The 25,357-nt window shown below is 46.7% G+C and overlaps 1 protein-coding gene across 4 annotated transcripts in view; it reads left to right on the plus strand.

The window, feature by feature from the left end:
• The window catches only part of C20H6orf89 (chromosome 20 C6orf89 homolog), a 35,912-nt gene extending 25,240 nt beyond the window's left edge, over nucleotides 1–10,672 (plus strand). For all 4 annotated transcript variants that reach the window (XM_014734213.3, XM_005603856.4, XM_070243993.1 and 1 more), the window contains 2 exon segments: nucleotides 2,516–2,639; nucleotides 5,371–10,672. In XM_014734213.3, coding sequence (XP_014589699.1) covers nucleotides 2,516–2,639; nucleotides 5,371–5,465 — 219 coding nt within the window. In that variant the 3' untranslated portion in view covers nucleotides 5,466–10,672.
• Nucleotides 10,673–25,357: the final 14,685 nt, after the last annotated feature.

The raw sequence follows: 25,357 nt of genomic DNA on the forward strand, positions 1-25,357 counted from the left end.
TCCTCCCTCAGAGTAGAAAGAATGCAGTTTAAACGAATAGTATGTAAAGGAGTAGTCTGGTTCACTCATTTTGTAGATAAGGAACCTGAGCCCCAGAGAGGTTAAATGATTTGCCCACAGGCACAGCAGGTTAATAGGGCTCTCTCCACACCCTCCTCCCAGATTGGCTTTCCCCAGAAATAAACAAATGAGAGACTTCAGGTAAAGAACTGGAAATGCAAAAAGCTTGGCAGCCTGGAGAGGATTTGGGACAAAAAGGTTGATATGCATGTGCCAAAGGCAGGCAGCTCAGTTTGGACGGAAACCCTTCTACCACCGACTTCTGACCTCGGTCCATAGCCACGTCCCCAGAGCCTGCGTTTACTTCTGTTTATGTCTGTTTACTTTTCTCTGAATTGCTCTTTTGTTGAGCCTCATTCCTGAGGAAGGTTTTTAAGCCTGGATTGGTTTGGAGGAATTAAAAGGATGAATTTTCCTTTGTAAAAAAATTAAATTTCCCAAACAGTGATCCCTACCAACTCTGGGCTTTGTCTTCAACCTCCTGATACTATTGTTTGGCTCCAAATTTGCTGAATTGTGTTAAAGGAATTTCAAAGCCTATAAAAACAATAATTTTGTCTAGGAGTAAGAACTTCTGTCTGCCAGCAGTAGGGTGGAGGTGCTGGGCTCTTGCCTCAGATTTTAAACACGTTTATCCTGCTGTCGCTGGCTAAAACTCGGGGCCCTCATGTGATTTCATCTTCATAATTGTGATATAATTCTGGGTGAAGGCCATTATCTTTATTTTGGTTTTTGCACTTGAATCTGAAGTTAATTTCACCAGCCTGTTTAGCAGGGACACCAAGGAGCACAGCCAAAGGGTAAACACAAAGTTACTCAGACACCGATCAAAGTCATCTTGTGGTTCTCGAGGATGTTTTGGAAAGGGGAGTGGTGCAAATAGGCAAAAATCCTGAGAGTCTGGTTTCTTGGAGCATCTGTTCCCCACCCTGGCCCAAGCTCTCCTTTCTTCACAGCCTTGTTACTCCACCCTGTTGTCCACATCCCTAGGCCCTAGACCCTGGTACAGTCACAAATCTCTGGGCCCAGAATCCAAGAGGCAGCCCTGGGATAGAAGATAAGAAGTGGGGATCTGATTGTTAAGAGGCCCTGGGGGAAGAGGTGAGGGGCTCCAGGCCCACTTCACCCCCTCCACAGTATTGCCAGCTGTAGCTGGCCCGCTCCATCCTGTTGTCTGTTTCTTCCCATCCTGGGTGTAGAGGAACATGGTCCTGCCCCCTTTCAGACCTATATGAAAGAGAGAGACGTTGTTTTTGGTATTCTGGGTTTCTTTTCAAGACTGCAGGTGTCAGTGCCAATGTTAGTACCAGTCCATTGCATGCCAGCTTAAGACACCAGTCCTCCTCCTGTTACTACAGCAGCAGTTGAAATGGCTCTGGTGTTGCTGTGGAAACAGAGTCATGGCCAAGGCCTATGGGAACAACAGAGAGACCACGGTTTGGGACAGGAGACAATGGGGCCAAAACCCAAGGCTCTGGAGGCCCTGAGTAGTGAAGAGAAAACCAGGACGTGGCCCAGGGTATCAGACTTCTGACCCCTGCTTTATATGGGCATATAAAGCATTTCTCTCAAGGGCAGGGGCTGGGAGAAGAGAGGAGGGGAGGCCCTAGGGCCTTCTCTTACCATGTAGGTGGGAAGAGAAACCTGAGCAAGACCAGCTTCTCCCTTTATCCCACCCCAACCCCAGGGTTTACAGCTCTGCCTGGCACAAAGGATGTTGCACTTAATGCCTGGTGGTGGCAGTAGTGTGCCCTCTGAAGTGCACTAGTTACCCGTGCGGTGCATATCCTGGTTGTCTCTAGTTTTCAAAATCAGAGGCCACTCTTACTGTCATTAGTTTAGTCAGTAGCATGACATATCTGCTTACCTGGGTCCTGCCATAAAGTGTAAACTTGAACTTGCTGCTGTTCAATTCTTATCAAAATCCTGATAGTAAGAAATCATATTCCATAGAACATTTCCCAAAGCATATGCAAGCCATCTATTTCTCTAAAATGTCTGGATCTAATCAGACCCTCAGAAGATTGCACACTTAGACCACCATGTGTTGGCCTCTGCTAGGCTTTTGTTAAGTTGCAGCTAGATATTTTGCCTTCGGCCTACTTTGAAGCTGTAGCTAGAAATAGTTGTGAATTATGACGCTCATGCCATATGTGTGATAGGGCTGTTGTTGAGGCTGTTGCCCACTAAATCACACAGTGTCTCTTTAGGGGGACCCATAGAAGAGATTTTACCCTGATCTCAGTACTGGGAGATGTCATGCTTGGGAGAGACTAGTTTGTTTTTTTCTTTTGGACATAATTGTGAATGGTGTTATTGGTCCCATTTTCCTCTTTGCTTAGGCTGCTGGGAAACTCAGAGCCATATGTGTATAGACTTTTTTGTACTCCTCTCCCCCCTGAGTCTTACTTTGTTTTCTTTTCCTTCCTTTCTTCTCACTCGCTTTCTCCTCCAGATGCATAGGATGCATGACCTGTTTACCATCGGCAGTGGCGAGGCCATGCTGCAGCTCATCCCTCCCTTCCAATGCCGAAGACACTGCCAGTCTGTGGCGATGCCACTAGAGCCAGGGGATGTTGGTAAGTGGGGCCACTGGGGGGCAAGGTCAGCCACAGGATCTTTTTAGTTTTTAACTCAAAAAATATTCTAAGAATTGAATATTGCCTTCACAAAGTTTCAATTAAGGAGAGTCAAAAATAGCATTATTTTATTAGCAGAATCAATGTTCATGCTTAGATGGAACACTAATTGAGAAAATGTGGCAGAGAGAAATGTCTTGTTGTATATAAATTTAGAATACATCTGTCCATTGGTCTTAGAAATTTCAAGTTAGAAGGATTCTGGAAAATATTTAGCGCAATCCCTTATCTTCCAGATGAGGAGATTGAGACCCAGAGAGGAGAGGTGACCATCCCAAGGCCCCACCATCAGTTAGGCAGAGCATCCAGTCTTAAGCATCTCCTTTAACAGAGTCAAGTCAGGGGAGGTACAATTCCTGATTCGAGGAAACCCTTTCTGTGCCCATTTTGCTATTAAAACAGTGCAAGCAGTATGTAAGAGCACCAGCCACATAAGGAAATATAACCTTCCGTGTGGGTCCCACAGCGAAGTCACAGCCGCACGGTCCTGACTCACCCTTGGCTCAGTGATTTCCCAGCTGTGACTTGTTTTGTGCCGTATATTCTAAAAGTCCATTCCAGAGAAACAAATTTGAATCAATTGCTGTCACTAGCAATCAGTTTCATAGTAGAGTTTTCATGACAGAAGCAAATAAATCAGCAAGTGTCACCATCGTCCTCCTTGTTTTTCCTGCCTCACGAAACCTAGGGGAGGCCTGGAGTCTCTGGCCGAGCCTAGATTGGTTGTCCAATTGATTTCTTTTAATTTTACCCATTTGGAAGACCTTAGTCCCTAGAAACCTCTCACCTCATCTGGATGTATCGTGCAGACTGTAAACTACGCCAAGCTTTAATCCAAGTTACATAACTTTTATTTCATTTTAAAAATGGAAAAATAAAAGTCACGCTCAAAGGAAATATTAACTGATAATGGAGCACAGCTGGCCTGGCGTTTGGGGATTACTGAGAAAAAGAGGTTCTTGAGTAGATATTGTTCTGAACCTGTGTTCCTGTAGTAGTGTGAGCCTTCCATCAAGGCTGACTACTGCGCAAGTCTCTGTGGCATTTTGGATCGGCACTGTGCAGTTGTGCTTGAAAAAGTTTCTGTTTATGTTCGACAAATGCCTGACAATTCAAACAACTGCAGAAACACCTTAGTTATCTAGATTCCAGGTTTACAGCTCCTACAAGCATCCAGAATGCCAATTAGAGAATAAGAGAAAAAGGAAAAAATGAGTGACCGTCAGTGATCAAGGAAGCTTTGAGCATCAGAAGCTGGTGGGGATAGTCCAGAATCACCTAAAATCCAGATCATGATACGTGCCATGCTGTGACTGTCCAGTTTGCTGACCAGAAGGAAAGGAGCCCTGTGGTTGTTAGTGTCCGTGGAAGGCCAGCCACATGACAGGAATGTGGGGAAGGGCTGGGAGACTGGATGGAAGAGGAGGAGGGCAGGTCAGGGGGAAGAACCGGGGTGGGGAGGACGGTGAGCGCCTGGAGCAGAGGCAGAATAGGAGCAACGGCTGCAGCCACAACAGTTAAAGTGAGGACAGGAAAGCAGACCCTGACAGTGGAGGAGAATAATGCAGTGGTCGTAGGACAAACAGCAGCTCCAGCACCTCAGGGACCCTTAAGAATGGCCCTGTGACAAGTAAGTTCTATGGTTTTTGACAAAATAAGCATTGTCCTATGAAGGTTGAGGGAAAGAGGACAGGGTTACAGATCACCAGAAATCCAGTCATGGGAGGTGTTTTCACGAAATGATGTCGGGGTCAGGCATCAGAGGCTGACGCTGGTGAGCCCACACACCTGCTCACAGTGACCTTTCCTGAGTTGCCAGGTAGAGGTTAAATTCAATTCAGTGCTCTTGGTTTAAAGATGGGTAGGGTACATCATACTCTAGAACATTTTCCGTCAGGAGATTATTGAAGTGTTAGAGTTTTTAAGTTTACCTTCCTGCTCACTCATATCATATAGGCCAATGTTCCCTAAACAATGCTTCATGACCCCAGGGGTGGGAACAGGAGCCCCTTGGAAAGGGCCCTTGGCAGATAGGGCTCCTTGGGTCACTTGACTTTGGGAAATGCTTGTCTTGTCGACACATAGTGCACATTCGTGTACAAAGGCTCCAAAAAGCCTTGGAGCAACCTCATGTTTCTCTAACTTACTTGACCATGGAACCCATTTTCCTTGAAATGTCTTATGGGATGATACCGTTTGCAGAATACAGTTAGGAAATGCTGGTTTCAGTTAATCTGGATGTTCTGTGATGAGACCATGTTATAGATAACCTCAGGAGAATTAGATAGGCAGTCCTGCTCCCCTCAGAACTCATTCTGTCTTCTTGCTGATAAAGATGAGATAGCTCTGAGAATTGATGCCCAACGCCAGCCTTATCCAGAGCAGCCTGCCTTGGTAAACCTGCTGAATTGTGATTCAGTTACCCAGATGAGGGGTGGACATGAAGTGCCCCGGTTCAGAGTGGCTCCCGTTGGATGTCAGGTTACAGAGAGGAGTGATAATAACTGCGAGTATTTATGCCAGGAGAGCTAAAAGACCCTCAGAGCAAGATTTGCCTCTGACTCTGTGGGTGTGCCCTGAGTACAGCTCCGCCCGACCTCCCTTGCTCGTGCCCAAAAGTATGCCCAGTACCTGACATTCATGTGCTTTCCTGTTGCTGTTTCCCTTCAAGGCTATGCCGGTGCCACCCACTGGAAGGTCTACATTGTGGCCAGAGGGGCCCAGCCTTTGGTCATCTGCGATGGAACCACTCTGTCAGAACTATAGGAAACAGAACTATATAGAGGAACAGCTTTGAGAGCTGAAGACTACTTGAAAGGGGGGAAATAAAAACAAAAACGATGAAACCACTTTCCAGGGGTTGGTTACTTAGTCACCTGCCCGTGCATGTGTGTGAGCCAGAGGCAGTGGCCAGAGCCCAGCCCTCCCGACTCTTCGAGCCCAACTGCGTGGCCAGGGCTTGGCCAATACCCATCTATAAGACACCAAGCTCTTCCAGGCCTTTTGGCGCCTCAGCCTTGAGGCTGCCCTTCAGGCAGGGAGCAAGGTTGGTGCCTGCCCTCACTTGCATGACATGATCCCCTCTGCTGGCCCCTTTGCCACGGAGAGGGCAGTCATCAGGTCCTGACTTCAGAGCCATCCTTTACGAGGTCAGCCTGCTTGTCCTGTCTTCCTGGCCACACTATGCTATAATTTTTGGAAAGTAATGGCTGATTAAAGAAGTCTTTGCAGTTTCCCAAGCAGGACAGAATCTAGAACCCGTAAAAAGAGATCAAATAACCTCAAATTGCACTCAAGAAGTGCACTTCTTTCCCAGAGTCCAGGCTTTTGGAGTCTCAGCGATGCCAGACTGGAGTCTGATTAGAACTGAAATCGTGATTCCAGAGGTCACTCTGCTCCATTTGATCAGATTCTTATGCCTCCCTGACTCCCTTTCCCTTCTCCCTGGCCTGTCTGGATGGTTTCTCAGAAGTCGGGCTCCTGCCCGCTCCCTTGGCTGGGCCAGAGCCCTTTCCTGCTGAGGCAGCACTGCTCCTGTCAACTGTGTTGCTTTTCCCAAGTGTCCTCAGAGGGGATGAGTTAGAGTGCTGGCTGGGCAGAGGGTGCCTCCCTGGGTTTGATCTTTAGGCTCCGACTTTGTGCAGGAAAGATGTTTTACAGATGTGTCAAGCTGATGTAATGTGGTTGTGGAAGGAATTCCAGCCCTGAAGTGTTTGCCAGCTGGGTGTGCGGCTATGTGATCCTCTGTCTTAGAATGAGTTCTCTCTTCTCTCTTTGTACCGGGAAACAAGGTGAGGTATTTTTATTGTTTGTAATAATATAAAACTATGTTGTTTTGATTGGATGATTCAGTATGTTCATTGTTTTCCCCAAGTGCTTCTAGTATGTATTAATCAAAAGGTGTAAATATGGACACTCTTTTCTTGTTCCCTTTTTTTCCTTTATTACTCTTTTATCGACACTGTTAAATATCTGGCCCCTGGTCATGCCATCGCCAAGATGAAGAAAAAACAAATGCCGCTGTGGTTCTGAACTGTGGAAATCAAATGGATACAGGAAGTGTCTGTGTCAGAGTTACGGCCCAGAGGCAGACGGTGGTGAGGGAGGGGTGCAACTCCTCTGGGGTCCTCTTCATCCCTGAGGCGCCCCTGCACCTTGTCCCAGGCCCCTTCTCTCCACATCGCGTGAGCAGCAGTGGGGTCCTCGGGCGCTTGAACTGCCTGTTTGTGGGCTCGTAAAAGCCGGGGCGGGTTCACAGAGCTCTGGGCAGAAACAGCCTCCTCCGCCGGCTCGAGTGAAGCTGAGATGAACTGTACCTGAGGGAATTTCTCCTTGAAAGAATCAGCGCCTTGTGTGGATGAATACAGAAAAAACAAAACTTTTTGTACATATAAAAGTCAGGCTTGCTAAGCAGTTAGGATTTAAGAGCTTTTAAATCAGAGGGATCATTTCAAGGCCAGCTTTGTGCAAGCTTTTAGAGCCCTTGCAGTGTCCTTATGGGCGCTGCACACGCGGAAGGATTCTGTGTAAACAAGTTCTTGAGAGGCTTCTCGAAGTTTTCTCCAGTGAGGCCCTTTGGGTGAAGAAGAGAGAGAGTTCCTTAGAAGCAAAGTGACTGTTTTGCTGATTGAGATTTCTGTTTTGTTTTTGTGAATTACTTTGTGTTCTTTACCCATTTCGCTCCTGCCCTTCACACCTTAAATGTTCATAAATACCCATTTCACCTCAAAAACTCGCCGACTAAGAACCCCTTGCACGCAGTGGTGTTCTGAGGCATCCCCTAGGACGTCCTTTACGCCCCCGAGCTGTCTGCAGTTCAACAAAGAATGGTACGGCAGCAGACAAGCAGAGCCTGCTGTGCCATGCTGCTTATTTTATTTACAGTCTCTCCAGTTCACAACTGAGTGCAGATCTATGCCGAGGGGGAAATTCTCCACAGGGCTTTGTGCTCTTAGTTGTTGGTTACTTAGAAGTAATTTGCCTTCTTCTCAAGGTAATTCTGATGAGCAGAGTCTACCACTGCCCAGCCCCACAGGAATGGCTTGGGGCTGCCAGCCAGTCCCCTTCTAGGCACCCAAGGCTTTGTGTGCGGGTGCTGCTCCCTTACCTCTCGGCTCCTCCGTGGAAGCAGCAGAAGTCCCTCCGTATGACCCAGTGAGGAAAAGAGTCATCAAGATGAGGGAGCAGGGCTGGGGCGCATGCAGGGACCACCTAACCAACTCCCAACCTCCACCACCGCGATAAGAACAAAACCACAGGGCTCTAAGAAGGGAATTTGCTCGTAAATTTGCTAAGAGGTGACATGGCAGTGACTTCCGCACATGGGTTAGGTTCACTTTCTTGCAGGTTCCCAGAGCAGAGACGCCTTTCTCCAGAAATCGTCTCTCAGGGGAGAAAGGATGCTTTGCACCAGTTTGAAGCGTTTATGTCCAGATGTCCTGAGGTCTCCAGGAGTCAAGTGTTGAACAGACACCACCCCTGTTCTGGCTTGTAAAAAGAGGCAGAGCCTATCCTCTCCCACTCTCAATCTTTTTAGGGAGGGGAGGGAATAAAATAACAGTGGCTTATGAAAACAAAATCTACCCATTTGATGAAATACAAAACAATTTATGAAATGGGCAGATTTGGGCTCATTTTCTGAGAGAAAGGAAGAATGACATTTGTCCAGTCCATCCCAACTTAGAGTGCCTCAATATACATGATCTCCTTTAATCCTTACTCAGTCCTGTAAAGGAGGTATTGGATCCTTATTTTAAAGTAAGGACACTTGGGCTCGCAACAGTTAACTGTTGCTAGGTTGATAGTGGGTTCCGCAGCATATACTTTCCTGCTGCTGCACAGGCTGCTGCCTAAGAGTGAAGATGTGGGTTTAAGTGACTCGAGTCACCTCCATGGCGTAGGAGAACCGAGGGACAGAATGCTTCAGGTTTGTTTTCAAAACTGTCTTGGACAGAAGTGAAGGAGGGATCTAACCAGATGATTTTTATAAAAATCCTTTCACTTTTTCCCTCTGCATTTGAAAACTGTTTAAGAGTGAGTGTGGCTGGAATACAGCTGTGTCCAGCCATTTTCCTGTCACCACATGTTTCCAGCTGTGTGACCAAAAGAGGTACTTTGCCCAATTCCAGTTGTGGGTCCCCTTGGAGTTTACATCACTTGTTTTTCAGTTCTCAGTTTTCTGTTCCCTTCTTCCAAAATTCAGCCTAGACCTCTGAGTAGGAACAGTTATTTTAAAATAAAATCTCAAGTTTCTTAGCTGGAAGCGATGGCCTCAGTCATTTTCGTGTAGTCTAGAATGAGAGTTTGGTTATGAACCAGTGGCTTCCATGGTGAACATTCAGAACCTCAAAGCAGATGTTCGCTGCTTATCTTCTCCTTGCCCAGCAGGCGAGGCCAAGTTGAGGGAAAGACAGCGAAAGCGCATGTCTCGTTGCTTGGAGAGAGGTGATCTTGGCTACCTTTTACAGGGTTTTTTAGGCTTTTGAGCTCTCCTAGCGATGGAAGAGAAACTCTCCTGTGTTCACAAGGCCTATACTCATTGACTTCCAGTGGTGACCCAGCACCCTCAATTGAAATCGGTTGAAGGAAGGGAGTTCCAGAGATGTGCTTAAAGTAGTACTTTAGGTTGATACTCTCTGTGTATTTGGACCTGCGCACATTGTATACAGAGCCGATGCACGTCAGGGCCAGGAGGCTAGAAGGTGCAGGTGCTTGTAGCAAGATAAAGCTAACTTCTCACAGGGAGGTAGCCCTGTAGCCGATGAAAAGCGGGAGGCTCTGGGAATGTGCTGCATCACCATCAGCGTGCATACCCCTGGCCTCCTCACCCCCAGCCTCCCGATATCCAGCAGCTTCTTCCACAGAAGCATCTCAGAGGAGATGGACAGGTGTTCTCCCTCTCATGCGCCACATCTGAGTCCACCCCCCTGGACAAAGGATGACTTTAAGTGCTGGCCTTGGTGAGAAACTCTCCAGCCAGTTTGTCTGTTGTCCAGGTCCCTTAGTGTCTGGTTTCCCAGCCCTGCATAATTTAAGCATTAGAGCTAAATACATCAGTCATTTTTTCTCCCTAGAGACCATGACATGTCTACAGCTTTTCAGAATAGTGGAGAGAAGAAACGTTATGTAACTCCAGGTGGAGACCTGGAACTGTCCAGACGTGGTAGGGCTGGCCCAGAGACCATTCCTCCTGCGCTTAGTGTGTCTGTCAGTCAGCTGGCGTCCATCCAAGAGTGAGCCACAGCTGCAAACACCCGAGCAGAGGAGGGAAGCCAGTGTAGTTTTGAGCTTCAAACAGAAACTAGGGAGTCGGGACATCTGCTTTGTGCCAGCCTCAGTTTACCTCGTGACTCCTCACGACAGCTCTGTGGGGTAGGGGAAGTCATCTTGTGAAGCCACCTTCACTCACAGATCAGCAGCGTCCCAGCCTTCGGACTTCAGGCCCTCAGAGCACTTTCAGCCCTTTCAGGAACAAACTGTCACTTATCTATGAGAATTGGTGACAGGAGCGGACAGACACGTGGCATGCCCGGAGAATTTCCAGTCTCATCATGGGCAACTTGCTCTCCAAGCTTCTTTCCATAGTTTCACCCTCAGAAAAATGCCAGCTGTGGTCTCTTGCCCCTCCCTCCCTCCTGTGGAAAGGTCATTAATGCCTGGGTTGGGGGAGAAGATGGAGAGGCAGAGGTAAGCCAGGAACTCAGTGCTGGGCCTCTTCCCTGCTCCCGGGACAGCTGCAGGTCGTCTTCAGGGAACCAGGTGTGACGGGCCTGTGGCAACACCTGTCCCAACCACGCATGCTCCGAATGGGCTAAGCTGTTAAAATGTGTTCCGTGTCGAGTGCTGACGGTCACTTCATGTGCTGCAAACTTGTAAAAACTTCCACCATGTAAAGAATGTATGTAAATTAAAGTTTTATGTAATGAAAGTTTTTACTTTTTGCAATTAAAAGTGTGTATGTTGGTTGATAAGAACTTTTCTATGCTTGGTGTCATTCTTTAATTTCCAGTTTTCATACCTCAGGAGACTTCTAACCACATCCTACTCATGAGGCAGGCCTATGGGGCTCTTCTGTGTTCCTCATGGTCACCTGTCCCTGCCTGGGCTTGGTCATCTCGAACGTTCTTACCCAGCTTTGTGCTCGCTTGTGCTCAGGCTCTTTTATCTGCATTCCAGCCCTTTGCCCACAATGGCTTCTGATCTCCTGTTCCCATGAATTCTCAAGTCTCAGGCCTCTTGTTAATACCCTCCCCAGTCCCTGTACTTTGTGCAGAGTTCAAACGAGACCCTGGACGTCTTTTTCCTTCTCACTGGCTGCACATGATCCAGATACCCTCTGTGTTGCCTCACCTGTGAATGTCCTCAGTTCTCACAGGAGGACAGCCAGGCCCCCTTGTTGGCTCACCCCAGCTGCCAACAGGGCCACTCTCGGCACTCAACTCAATGCAGATTTGATTTAAGTCATTTTTATGTGTTCATATTTTTTGTGTAATTTCTTTTTTATATACACAGTTTTATACAGTGTGTTCTCTCTTCTGTTCCATTGACCTATTTGTCACTTCTTTCGCCAACACCACGCTGTCTTGTTTGCTGTAGCTTTATAGTCAGTCTTGAAGTCGAGTAGCGTCAGTCCTGTGACTTAGTTCTTCTTCAGCATTGAGTTGGCTGTTCCGGGTCCTTTCTCTTTCCATATATACTTTGGAGTCGTTGTCGATAGCCACAACATAACTGGCTGGAATTTTGAATGGGACTGTGTTGAATCTATAGCCCAAGTGGCGTCCAGGTTGTTTTTAATTAGAAGTTAGACCTCCTGTCCCATGATGATATTTTTGAACTTCAGTCTGTCCTTTTTTGCTCAGTTTGAATTCCAGTTTATTACTGCACATTCCTCCAAAATGACACATATCCTTTAAGCTTTCTTAGTAAGTCAAACTGACGGGCCTCCAGACACCAGGTTGAAGACAGATATTTCACCAATCTTATTTCTTCAGAATAATGACTTTATTATTTTTGTAAAAATGATACTTTCTTCTTATAAAGAATTGAAGACAGTTTGGATAATCTCAGGAAAAGCTCCACCCAGAGTAACTACTAACATTAGGTGAACAGCATTCTAGGTGTCTCAAGGGTATTTCTAGCTAGAAGGCTGGACAGAAATGCTTTTATTAAAAATGGGACCAGTCATGCTATTTAAAAAATCAAAGTACTAAATCAATTTTCTGTGAATCTACAGAAGAAAAAGAAACTGAAGTAGACATTTGTTCTCCACAAAAGTTCCTAAAAGATCTCCCTGAAGTTAATTTTATGAGAAACATTAAGAAACTAGAATTGTTCCTAATAAAGTTTCCTTTTCAGATGATATGGTTCAAGGCTCTGAAGATGAGGAAGTGGCTCGCTCTTTCTCCCACCTCATCTCTCCCTCTTCCCAATTTCTATTAATTATACCTCTATTGATATTGTCAAAGTCTGTGCATTTCTTTCTGCTCTGAAACCATAATTCTCACAGTTATGCAGCCTTCATTTTATATGTAATCTAATTTGTGACTCAACTACCAGTACTTTTACCATCACTTCTTCGTTCCTGAGTTGTTTTTAAACTCTTGATTGGCTGAATTTCATCATTTTTTCAAGGATGGCTAATGAATGCTGTATTTTCTGTGTTTAAGAATGTTTCTCTGGTCTTAATATACTTGAATACAACTTGGCTGAGTAAAATATTCTTGCACTACACTTTCTTTTACTCAGAACTCTGGAGATATTTCTCCATTGTCATTTGGCAGCATTGACTATTGGTAAGAACAAAACTGAGGCCAGTCTAAGAATCCCTTTTAAAATGAACGTGACCTTCTTTCTTTCTGTTTTTGTGAGGAAGATTGGCCCTGAGCTAACACCTGTTGCCAATCTTCATCTTTTTGCTTGAGGAAGATTGCCGCTGAGCTGACATCTGTGCCAGTCTTCCTCTGTTTTGTATGTGGGATGCCACCACAGCATGGCTTGATGAGCAGTGTGTAGGTCCGTGCTCAGGATCCAAACCTGTGAACCCCAGGCTGCCGAAGCAGAGTGCGCGAACTTAACTGCTAAGCCAGTGGGCCAGCCCCTTCTTCCTCTTTTTTATTTTTTTAATCTGTATGCCTGAAGAATTCTATCTTTCTTGTTCTTTATCAGTTTTTCCTGGAACAGAGTGTGCTCTTTTGAGGTGCAAGTCCGTTCTTCACTCCAGGGAAAATGTCTTGTATTTTCTTCCTGACTACTTTCTTTTCCATTTGTTAGGTTCTGTTTCAGATTCTATATTTATTTGTTTCATTGTCTTGATGTTTTGTAAATTTTCTCTCTTTTTAGTACTTGTCTTTCTTACCATGATTCTCTCAAGCCTTCTTTCTAAATCAAAGTACTTTTTAGCTCTATCTATTCAGTTTCTTGTTATTTCTGATGTGTTAGATTTATAAAAGTGCTCTCAGTTCCCTTTTGATCTCATTCTGTCATTTCATCTTTTCTTACTTTCTTGATTTCATGTTGTTATTAAATTTTTCTATAGCTCAAAATGCTAAGGGAATTTTTTTTTAGTTCCTTGGATTAAATTTTCTTCTAGACTAGTTTCCATCCATCATATGTTCCTTTCTTTTATCATTCGTTTTTCCGTGTATCTGTGTAGCTATCGTGCTATTTCTTTTCAGTGTCTCATGCTTAATGTGGCAGCTCTGACCAGACCTTTGCTTCTGTATAATCTGGGTAGATTCTCAATTCTAACAGTATCCGTACCCACCACTAGGATCTAACAAAGGTTAACATTCTACCATATTAACAAACTATTGATTCACACAATCCGGTTAGTGCTTGCCACAAAAGCCCCATTCTTGCTCTTTCGTAACTGAGGGTCTCCTCCCCAGGTGGACAGCTGAGACTCTCTCCTTCCCTTCCTGACCTTGAGTCGACTTTCTCCTTCTTCACTCTGTCCTCATCGGGAAGTCACATTTTCTTAACTGTCAACCATATTCCATCTTCTCTTGTCTAAAAAAAATCCTTATTTTCCACCCCTACCAAGAGAAAGTACTGAAAACTAAGTTAACGAAAACCTGGTAAATGTAAGAAAATACAGCATTAATGGAAAAACCAGTAGACTAACAGCCCTTCTTTTCCAACTGCTCGGGCACACACCCGCACACAGGGCCCCCTGCCCCTCAGGAGCCATCCGGCGGTGGAAGGGCTGGGGAGTTGGAGCCGGAGGCCTAGGAGTGGCGGGAAGCCCAGTCCTGGCTCCCAGGGAGGTCCACTCACCTCTCTGGTTTTGGTTTTCCTAATCGCTAAATGCAGCCAATCCTGTCTTCAGAGGTCAGTATGAAGAGGCACCCCTGAGACCGTGTGTGTGAAGGACCAGCTCTCCCTGCGCAGCAGGTACTCTACGCGCACTCTCCATTTTCCTCCCGTCCTCAGCCTGTTTCCTCTCTGCCCTCCACTGTGGACATCCTCGAAGTCACCAAGGCCAGAGCTGGACCAGACCCAAAGGATTCTCAGACTGCCCCGCTCCTTTTTTATGAGTAGGTGACGAAGCTGAGGCCCGTAGTTGGTGGCTGAATTGGGAGGAGAGAACCCATCCAGTGCTCCTGACCACCAGTCCTCTTAAGTTGCTGGGAATACTGTCTATTTCTCCTCCCCGCCCCCCTCCGTAGTTCTCTCCCTGGCTCCCCTTAGCCCAGTTCCATCCTGAACCTTCTGTAAAAACCTCCTGAAGGGTATCACCTCTCAGCCCGCACTGGACTCTACCTTCATCCCCTTTGCTCACTCCCAGCATTTAATGCTTTCCTTCACCCTCTCTGGCCTGGGTTCGCAGGACAGTTTTCAATTGAGCCCATCCCCTGCTCTTCTAGAGGCCACACCCCTCAATATTCTGCGGTCGCCCTCTACTCTCTCCTGCCCTCTGCTTCCCTAAGGTGGCTCGGATGGACAGAGGCACCCACCTTCTCCTTCCCCCCGCACAGATCCCTTCCTCGCTGAAGAGCAAACTCTACACAGGTGTGCAGCCCGACTGCATACTCAGGAGGCCTCGGAGAGAACTGTCCTGTCCCAGAAGATTCTCTTGGCCCCCAGGCACCCCCACCCCTGCCTGGACCCTCAGTGCCAGGCAGCTCTGGCCCTGCCAGTCTCCAGGCATCTCCGGTCCGGAGCTGGACAAAGCACCGAGGGCTGCCTGTGTTAGGCTTCCTCCAGATGTCCAGCTTTGGGCCCTGGGGGTTACAGAAAAGAATATGGGCCTGGCCCCTTGAGGGTTTATGATCTTGTTAGGAGGCACAGGGAATAAAGGTAAGGTGCTTTTTAAGAATTAAACATTGGGAAGTTAGATGCTGTCTGAGAATTAAACCATAAATCAATACAAAATCAGAACAGAAACGTAAAGTCATCTGAAGAAATGGTTCCCAGACTTGACTGAAATCAGAAGGGAGATACAACACAGAGAAACATTAATGTCAAGATTGTGCCCATCAGACAGGGAGAGTGGCCATTAATGGAAGCCCAGAGAAAGGAGAGCCTTAGAGGCAGATGCTGTATGGCCTGACTGGGGAGACAGAGCCCCCCAGGTGGTTGGCATAAGCGTCCTGGCCCCTGTCAGGCCTACCCCTGTTGCATCAATGGTGCTCCAGGCCACTGATGCCTGATTCCTGTCAACAAGCCTCAGATTCTATAGCAAGCATCTCTTTTCTCTGCCTGCCTGCTCACCGAGCAACCTTCTAATAAATTGGCTTCCCATGTGGTGTACCTCCAGGAGAGAAGTGTAATTCTATGAATGGACATTCCTGTCTATGTGTGTCAGTCTCTTGTGAGGTGTTCAGATGAGCACGTACTCCGGGGCCTCTAGGGCGGTGATCTTGTGAGATGAGGGCCAGACCTGCACTGAGGTTGGTCCTCCCACCTCCAGGTCCCCTTTCCAGGCCTCCAGGAAGCCAGCCACACCTGCCCCCTCACTCCTGGTGAACCCCAACCTTGCCTGCACCTCTCTTGATTCCAGAGCTCCATCCATACTGAGCTGCAAGAGGAAGGCAGAGAGCTGGAAAGTGGGGTAGATGAAGTCGCCAGCGAAAGCCAGGCTGTGAGCTCCAGGAGGGCAGTTCTTCGTGAGTGTTTCCTGAATGGATGAAACACTAGCCCCCCAAAAATGAGGCCTGAGCTGGACCCTCCAATATATTAGTGGACTAAGCATGGAGGGGCAGGGAGACAGACATGCCAGAATGAGACGATGCTTGCTTTACATGGAAAATGAGGCACAGAGGTGAGAACAGCATGATGATGCAGAAGACTGCAAGGAGGTTGGCAAACACAGGGAGTCATGGGGCAGGCCAGGTTGTGGGGGCCTGGGTCCAAGCAGAGGAGTTGAGATCAGATGCGACAGGCAATGAGAGCCATCAGGTTCCTGAGAAGGAAACACCCAGGTGAAAGTGGTGTTGGAGAACATGAGCCTGGCTGGGTGGGCTGACGGATGCCAGGAGAAGAATGAGTGTGCTCAGGGGCAGAGACCAGGCGGGGCAGGCAGCCAGGAGGCAACGGAATAACCTGGGCTCAGGGTCATGGGACTGTCCACCGCTGAAACTGAAGGAGTCAGGGAAGACATACAGACATTGTACAAAGAGGATACTGCAGCATCGTGTGTATTAGAAGACAAAAAGGAAAACAGCCCAAAGGTCCATCAGTAGGAAAATGGGTCAATTGACGGCTGTGTATTTACACAATAGACTATTATACGGCAGGGAAAATGAGCAGGGTACCTCTACGTGCCTCGACTTCAAGAAATCTCGAAAAAGAGAGAAAAAGAAAGAGAAAAATTTTAGAAGGATCTATCCAACACAGTAGCCACTAGCCACATGTGGCTATTTAAACTTAAATTTATTAAAGTAACAAATACAGTTCCTTAATCACTAGTCACATTTCAGCTGCTTGATAACCACATGCAGTTAGTGGCTACAGTGTTGGACAGTGTGGATAAAGAACATTTCCACCCTCACAGAGAGTTCCTTTGGACAGCACTGATGTTTTACAACATACAAAATAATATTTACATATCGGGTGTGGATAGAGACTGTATAGTTGAAATACAATGGAAATCATGCAAATGTCAAACAGATTCAGACAGAGGTTACCATCTGGGAAGGCAAGAGTGTTCAGGGTCAGAGAAGGGATGCTGGGGGCCTCTACGTTCTAGCTCTGAAGCCAGGTGGTAGCTGTGTGGGTGCTTGTGATATTATCATCTATATAGAGATTTTTTTTTTGAGGAAGATTAGCCCTGAGCTAACATCTGCCAATCCTCTTCTTTTTGCTGAGGAAGACTGGCCCTGAGCTAACATCCGTGCCCATCTTCCTCTACTTTATATGTAGGATGCCTGCCACAGCACGGCTTGATGAGCGGTACATAGGTCCACGCCCTGGATCTGAACGGGCAAACCCAGGGCCACTGAAGTGGAACATGCAAACTTAACCACTGCACCACCGGGCCGACCCCTTATTATCTATATTTTTATCTGCCTGAAGCATTCCGTAGGAAAAGCATTTTTAAAGAAGATGGACTGGATGAGGGACGCTGTGATGGAGACGGAGTACAAGACGGGCAGGAAACCAAAACGGCTTGAATTTCTTGTCTGGGAAACTGAGGGAAGGGGACTGGCTGTGGGACATCTGGCCTTCCTCATCCTGGTATCCACACCGTCCCACGTGTGCCATTCTGATCTCTTGCTGCTACCACCATCCTACGTCCTCATAGACACTCTTCTCTAGTTCTCATTGCCGTGGTTTCCTGGCCTCCAGACAGCTGTGACGGGGTCAAGCACAAACATCCGCACAGACTGGCCTCCTGCTGGTGGCACACACCTCTTGGGTGTCCCTCCTGCTTGCCTAGCCACAGCCCCCAGCATTCTGACCCCTTCCCACAGGCTCCTGACTCCAGCTTCAGAGCCAAGCTGGCCCCACACGCCTAAAGAGGGCTGCTTTTGTCCCATGAGAGTCCCAGCGAGGCCTGGGACAGCTGTGCTCTGTCAGGAATTTGTCTGCTCCAGGAAGCCAGTGGCCCAGGGGAGGTCTGGGCCAGGTGCCCAGCCCTGCTGAGGCCAAGGGCTCCCAGCCACAGGCTTTGGGCATTGGCTGAGCTTGGCATTTTAGCGGGGAGAGGGAGCCTCCATCCCCACTGGGCGATGAAGAGCCAGGGCCTGGTTAAAATTTGGAGTCGGCTGGGCAGCCAGGCCCTCCTCTTTGGGGCGATACGTTACAGTCCCTGCTGTGAGGATGATGTCCTCTTCTCAGAGGCCCTCAGGCCCTATTGGAACCATGAGACCCCAGACCAGGAGATTAGCAGATCCCATTCAGCCCCGGCCGAGGCGGAGCCTTCTGCTCTTTCCACCTATTTGAAACAGCTAAGTGTTTGACCTTCATTTCACTGAATCACCCCAGTGAATCTCTGAGGCAGGTGTTATCATCCATCTTACATATGAACAAAGTGAGCTGTGAGGGTGTAGATCATTTGTCCAGCTAGCGAATGAGTCAGGATTAGAGCCTAGAAGGGTCTGATCTGCTTCCGCCCCTCAGCTCTCTTGGCCTTTTTCTCTCCCTTCCTCTGGTGCTCGTCCAGCCTCCCTGTCCTTCTGTCTGTCTCTGCGCCATTCTGTGTGACTGTCCTCTGCTCCCCTCTCCTGGCCCCATCTCCCACCTCCTCTTCCCCCCTCCTTCCCCGTCACGGAGAAAAGGAAGGATTATTTTTAACAGACTAGTCTCATCTATTGAGTCAAGTTTGAAGCCCACCATTCTTATTTTTAAATGTGTTCAATCATTCAAATTTCTTTTTTTTTTAATTAAAAAATACCTAAACCAAATCAGATTGCCTCTCCTTGCCTGTTCAGAAAAGGGTTCTCACGCCAGGTTTATATCCTGGCCCATCTTAGCTGGGCTTCGAGAGTCCAAGGAGGACAAAGACCTGGCCCTGTCCCGGAAGCTTTCCTTCTCTCTGGGAGGACAGGACCCAGAAACACAAAGACAATTCACCATACAGAGAAGGTGGGCTTCCCAGAGCGTCCCTGAGGGGCAGACACTGTGGGTTCCAGGCAAGTAAGGCACGTGCCCTCAGGAACTCAGGCCTACCTGGCTCACAGGAGCCAGGTGCCCCCTCCATGTGGGCTCCCTTCCCCGGGGACACCCCCAACACCCCACCATCTTAGGGGGAAGACTGTGTGGAGAGGAGTCCTTGAAATTGCTCCAGGGAGAAAGAATTCAGAAGGGGTTTACAGGGTTTCCATGAACAGGTGTCACCTTCAGTTTGATGCAGGAGTGACAAGAAGGAGGTGTTGGGGGTGAGGGTAAGGGGGTGCAAAGGCAAGGAGCAGCTCCATAAACCGGGAAAGCGTGAGGCACTGAGGGGAACGAGAGACACTTCTAGTCTCCTGAGACCCCCCACATATAAGCCCCATAAAGCCAGCAATGACGAGCTTTTGGGTGGGACCATTCCCATATCAGTCCCCTCATCTTTCCTGCCCAGCCACGCCAGACAGAAGGAGGCCTGGCGAGGTTCAGACCTCCCCAGGTGGTCCACGACAAGCTGCAGCTCTTGCATCTCTTGCTTAGGGCTGAAGGGAGTGCGAGGGATGAGGTAAACCAGATGAGGGGCAAAACTTTGATTCAGAAGGAGAAAGGGGAAAAGGAAAGGAGACTGTGGTTGCCCCTGCCTGAAATGCGGTTCTGAAAAAGCAGGAGGGCAGTTTCCAGGTGAGGGGGCGGAGCAAGAGGCGTGAATCCAATGGGTGAGAGGAAAGGAGGCCTGGCATTTTCTTCTCTATGACCCCCTGATTCAGAACCGTCTATTTTCAGCATTTTGAATAGACTGGTCCTCTGATGCTATCTGAGGCACTTGTCTGTCCTTTAAAATGATCTCCCCGTTTTTCTCACTGCCTGCTACCCCTGGTTTGCAGTTCACCGGGGTGGATCTAAAGTAAAATTTCAGAGCAGCTCCACTATCATTGTACCATCAAGGGGCTGGGACTGCGAAAGCCAGGCTTCTGGGCGGTTTGGATTCAGTGCTGGTGACCTTTTGTTTCCATGAGAACATAGAACATGGCAACCAGCAATCTGGCCTGAGCCTGACGTTTAAATTCTAATAAAGGAGCAAGCTGAGATACAGCGGTGAGAATGGAAACAAAGAAAATAACATCCACATTATAAGAAAAAGCCTTGTGGCCCAAAGGCGAGTGACTCAGAGTTATTTATAAGACCCCACAAAGGTCGATCACCTGATGTCTAACCTTGGGAATTGGCTGAGTCAATGTCAGCACAGCTACTCTAGGGAATATCTTGCAAACATTGAAAGTGGTAGTTATAAAGATACAAAGGAAGTTGGAGAAGTTATTTATGATAAGTTATCTGGGGAAAAATCAGGACCCAACGTTTTACATGTGCTGTTGTTTCATCAAGGGAAGAAAAAGAAAAGATCCTAGGTCTGTGCTTCTCAAACCATCTGTGGTGAAGGACCAGTTTATTTTCGTAAAATTTCCAGTCCATCACAAACCAATAGTTTTATAAAACACCATATAAATAAATGACAAACACATATCCATCAAAGGACTATATCTAAAATATATACTAAAAAAACTCTTAAAGCTCAACAGGAAAAAAACAAACAAAGCAATCCAATTAGAAACAGACAGATGAACAGACACTGCATCAAAGAGGATGGCAAATCAGCACATGAAAAGACGTTCACGTCATTATCCGCTAAGAAATGCAAATTAAACCCACAGTGAGATCTCCCTACACTCCTATTAGAATGGTGAGTCAGTTTCCTAGGGCTGCACAACAAATTACCACAAACCGCGTGGCTTAAAACAGCAGAAATTTATTCTCTCACAGTTCCGGAGGCCAGAAGTCTGAAGTCAAGGTGTCCTCAGGCCCATGCCCCCTCCAAAAGCTCTAGCAAAGAATTCTTCCTGGCCTCTTTCAGCTTTGAGGCTGCTGGCAATCCTTGTGTTCCTCGGCTTGTAGCTGCATCGCTCCAATCTCTGCCTCCATCATCCTATGGCCTTCTTATAAGGTCGCCAGTCATCAGATTTAGGGCCCAGTATGAATCCAGTACGACTTCACTTTAACTGGATTATGTCTGTAAAGACGCTATTTCCAAATAAGGTCGTATTCCTCGGTACTGGGGGTTAGAACTTGAAGATATCTTTTAGGGGGACATAATTCAACCCATGATAACAGCTAAAATAGAAAACAGAGATAACCACAAGCGTTGACAAGGATGTGGAGGAACTAGACCTCTCATCCAGTGCAGCTGGAAAACATCTTGGCAGTTTTTATAAAACTAAATATGTATTTACCATATGACCTAGTGATTGTCTTCTTGGACATTTATCTCAAAGAAATGAAAACACATGTTTACTCAAAACTCTGCACACAATGTTCACAGCAGCTTTATTCATAATAACCAAAAAACTGGAAACAACCCAAATGTCTTTCAACCAGTGAATGGTTAAACAAACTGTGGTACATCTATACCATAGAATACTACTCAGCCATGTAAAGGAAAGAGCTATTGATACATACAACACCCTGCATGGATCTCAAAGGCATTTATGCTTAGTGAAAAGCCAATCTCAAAAGATTGTACACTATATGATTCCATTTATATAATACTCTTGAAATGACCAAACTATAGCTATGGAGAACAAAGTAGTGGTTGTCAGGGGACAGGGTTAGGGGTGGGGGTGAGACTATGAAGGGTTAGCAGGAGGGAGTTGTTTTCAGTTCTGTATCTTGGCTGCATCAGGATGCCTACATGAATCTGAGATCAAATTGCATGGAACCACACACACCTACACGTATATGCACGCACACGTACATGGGTGAGTGAAATATGAACAAGGTCTGTGATTCAGTCAACAGTATTGTACCAATGTCAATTTCCTTGTTTTAATATCGTACCACAGTTATCTAAGATAGCACCATTGAGGGAAGTTAGGTAATGAGTTCATGGGACTCTCTGTGTTATTTTTGTGGCTTTCCGTGAGTCTATAATTATTTCAAAATAAAAAGTTAAAAAAATTAATTAGAAAAACAAAGTGAAAAGCAGATATATAAAATATAAGCCCCATTTGCTTCAACCACAGATTCAGTAGACATAAAACAACTGTGTCAAATTGCTGTGAGACTTTCTCAATGCCCACTCTAGTTTTCTGCACCTGTTGTGCTGAGGAACAGTAATGAACATCTGGCAGAAGGGCGCCAGGCCATGGACCACACTTGGAGTAGCACCTGCTCAAGGACTAGAAGCCAATACTAGAGGCGGAATTTTTCTCCCTCTTCGGATTAATTTTTTGGGGTGGAGTTATACTGCTATTCAAAATGAAACGATTTAAAATACGTATAGATAATAATGCAAAAGAAAATATACATTTCCTCTCAGTCCTGGTTTACAGATAAAAACGCAGTCCGTGGAAACCACAGCCAATCCTCCATGTATCTGATTCTGTCATTTCTCCCTCCCTCTCCCTCTCGCCTCACTTCACCTCCTGTCCTCCACTCCTCTCTCTCCCCATCTGCTTCCCTCAACCTCCCTCTCTCCCTAGCGGCAGGTCCAGGCTCTTGTCCCAGCCCCACCGCCCCCCAACATTGGGGAAATCACTTTATCTCTCTGGGCATCAGTTTCCTTGTGTGCGGTGATTCTGAGACCCACCTCAGAGCGGTCATATGAGAAGTAAATGAGGTCACCCACATGGCGAGGGCTCTGAGAGCTGCGTGGGACGGTGCACGCGCAGAGCAGGGCTCTCTGGCTGCATGCCCCTGGTCCCCAAACCCTCTGGCTGGCTCCAGTCAGCCTCCCAGTCTCCGTTCCCATCTCACTCTCCCCTCTCAGGCTCCCCAGTCTGTACCCCCTGCACTACTCACACCAGCGACCCTGCCCCTCAGAGGTGTGTGTGTCCTCCCCTTACAGCTGCGAGCTCACCCAGGCCACGGGTGCTCCTCTCCCAGAGGAAAAGCCAGGCTAGGCTGCTGTATTTTTTCTCTGTTACAACTTGAGGCCCTGTAAGTTCTCCCATCTGTAATAATAATACTAATAATGACGAACGCATTCACAATGGCTAACTTGATGAGCACAGGACTACCCCAAGTCCTATCCATGTACTAACTCATTTAATGCTCACAGCCATCCTATGAGGGAGGTTCTGTTCTAAACCCAATTTACAGATGAGGAAGCTGAGGCCAGCAAGCAGGGAAATAGCCTGCCCAAGGCCACCCAGCTGGCAAGCCCCACACTCTCATCCTCAATGCTATACGTTCTTTCTGGTGGGCCTCCTGCTTCATGACGGTGGGGACCAGCTCTGTCTTATTCATCCGGCTCAGAGCCTGGCACAATGGAGAAGCTCTGTAAAATTTTTGTTGAATGAATGAACGAATGAGTGAATGCTGTCCATTGTGCTGAGCCTACATAGCTATTTTTCCCTGCTGTAGAGGAGCCAGGCAGAGGCCATGGAGGCAAGCACACCAGGGCAGCCTGTAGGACCCGTGCCTGCTTCTGCCCAGGAGGCGTCTGAGAACTGTGTCCTCCCCAGTCCTGAGCCCAGCATCTCCCAGGCCAGGTCTGCAGCACTTTGACTCCCTGGGAAGTCTCTGTTTTCTTCTAAGTCTCCTTATTTCTGTCTCAAGCCCAAGCCGTCGGGCATTCGCCAAGTTCTCCTGTCCACAGAGGAAAGACACCTGTCTCACAGCTTCGTCAGCTAAACATGCTGGGAGAGCTGCCCGGGGGCTGGGCTGTAGGTCTGATCTGGTCTCCCTGTCTTCTCTCCTCCACTCTGATTTTCCCCCAATAGTCTCTCCGCCCGGCCCACAGACTAGCCCATTTTCCTGGACTCCCTAATTCTCTCCCGCACCATGCTCTACTCCGCCGCCTGTCTTTCTTCTTCCTTTTTCAGCTACCCACTTATTTCCTTAGTTATTTTAAATACAGTTATTTGAAAATCTTCCAGATTGTTCTATCATCTCAATTTTGGGGGAAAGAAATCCTCCCGTTTGTGTTGTATGCCGCTGCTCACGGTAGCTCAGTTCCACACGTGTTTCATAACTTTTGATTGTGAGAGAAGCTGGGCATTCTTTTCCCCCTCATGGACGGCCCAAGTGGCCTGGGTTGTGAGAGCTCCCTCCAGACCCGATTTTACCTTTGTGTCTGCCCCCCACCACTACTCAGCTCACCTCACTCTGGACCAATTTAAGAATTCCCAAGGTTTTAAAAAATATGTTATTATTGTGGTAAAATATACATAACAAATTTTACTATCTTAACTGTTTCTGTGTGTACAGGTCAGTGGCATTAAGCAGATTCACATTGTTGTGCGACCATCACCACCATCCATTTCCAGGACTTCTTCATCTTCCCAAACTGAAACTCTGTACTCATTAAAAAAAAATAGCTCCTCATTTCCATCTTCTCCAGTCCCTGGAAACTACCATTTTACCTTCTGTCTCCATGAGTTTGACTACTCTAGATCCCTCACATCAGTGGAATCATGCAGTATTTGTGCTTTTGTATCTGACTTATTTCACTTGGCATAATGTCTTCAAGGTTCATCCATGTGGTAGCATGCATCAGAATTTCGTACCTTTTTAAGGCTGAATAATATCCCATTGTATGTATAGAACACATTTTGTTTATCCGTTCATTAATTGATAGGTGTTTGAGTTGTTTCCACCTTTTGGCTATATGAACATTGGTAGACAAATATCTATTCGAATCTCTGCTTTAAAGTCTTTTGGACATATACGCAGAAGTGGAATTGCTGGATCATAAGGTAATTCTGTTTCATTTTTTGAGGAACCACCGCACTGCCTTCCACAGTGGCTGCACCATTTTTACATTCCCAGCAGCAATGCACAAGGGTTCCAATTTCAGTACATCCTTGCCAACCCTGACTATTTTCTGGGGTTTGTTTCCTGTTTTTTATAATAGTCATCCTAACAGGTGTGAAGTGCTATCTCATCGTGGTTTTGATTTGCATTTCCCTAATGACTAGTGACATTGAGCATCTTTTCATGTGCTTTTTAGCCCCTTGTGTATCTTATTTAGAGAAAAGTCTATTCAAGTCCTTTGCCCATTTTTTAATCAGGTTGTTTGGGATTTTTTGTTGCTGAATTGCAGGAGTTGTTCATACATTCTAGAGACGAATGCCTTATCAGATATATGATTTGAAAATCTTTTCTCCCATTCTCTGAGTTACCTTTTCACTCTGTTGATTATGTCTTTTGAGACAAAATTTTTAAATTTTAAATCCAATTTATCTATGTTTTCTTTTGTTGCCTATGCTTTTGGTATCATACTCAAGAAATCCTTGCCAAATCCAGGGTCATAAAGTTTTTCCCCTATGTTTTCTTCTAAGAGTTTTGTCGTTCTGGCTCTTATGTAGGTTTTTGATCCATTTTGAGTTCATTTTTATATATGGTATAAAGTAAGGGTCAACTTCATTCTTTTGCATGTGCATATCCGGTTTTCCCAACACAATTTGTTAAGAAGACTGTCCTTTCTCCACTAAATAGTCTTGGCACCCTTGTCAAAAGTCATTTGATCATATGCACGAGGGTTTATTTCTGGGCTCTCTAGTCTATTCCATTGGTCTATAGGTCTGTCTTTATGCCAATACCACACTGTTTTG

Source organism: Equus caballus, chromosome 20, assembly GCF_041296265.1.
Source record: "Equus caballus isolate H_3958 breed thoroughbred chromosome 20, TB-T2T, whole genome shotgun sequence".
NCBI classification, from domain to species: Eukaryota; Metazoa; Chordata; class Mammalia; order Perissodactyla; family Equidae; genus Equus; species Equus caballus.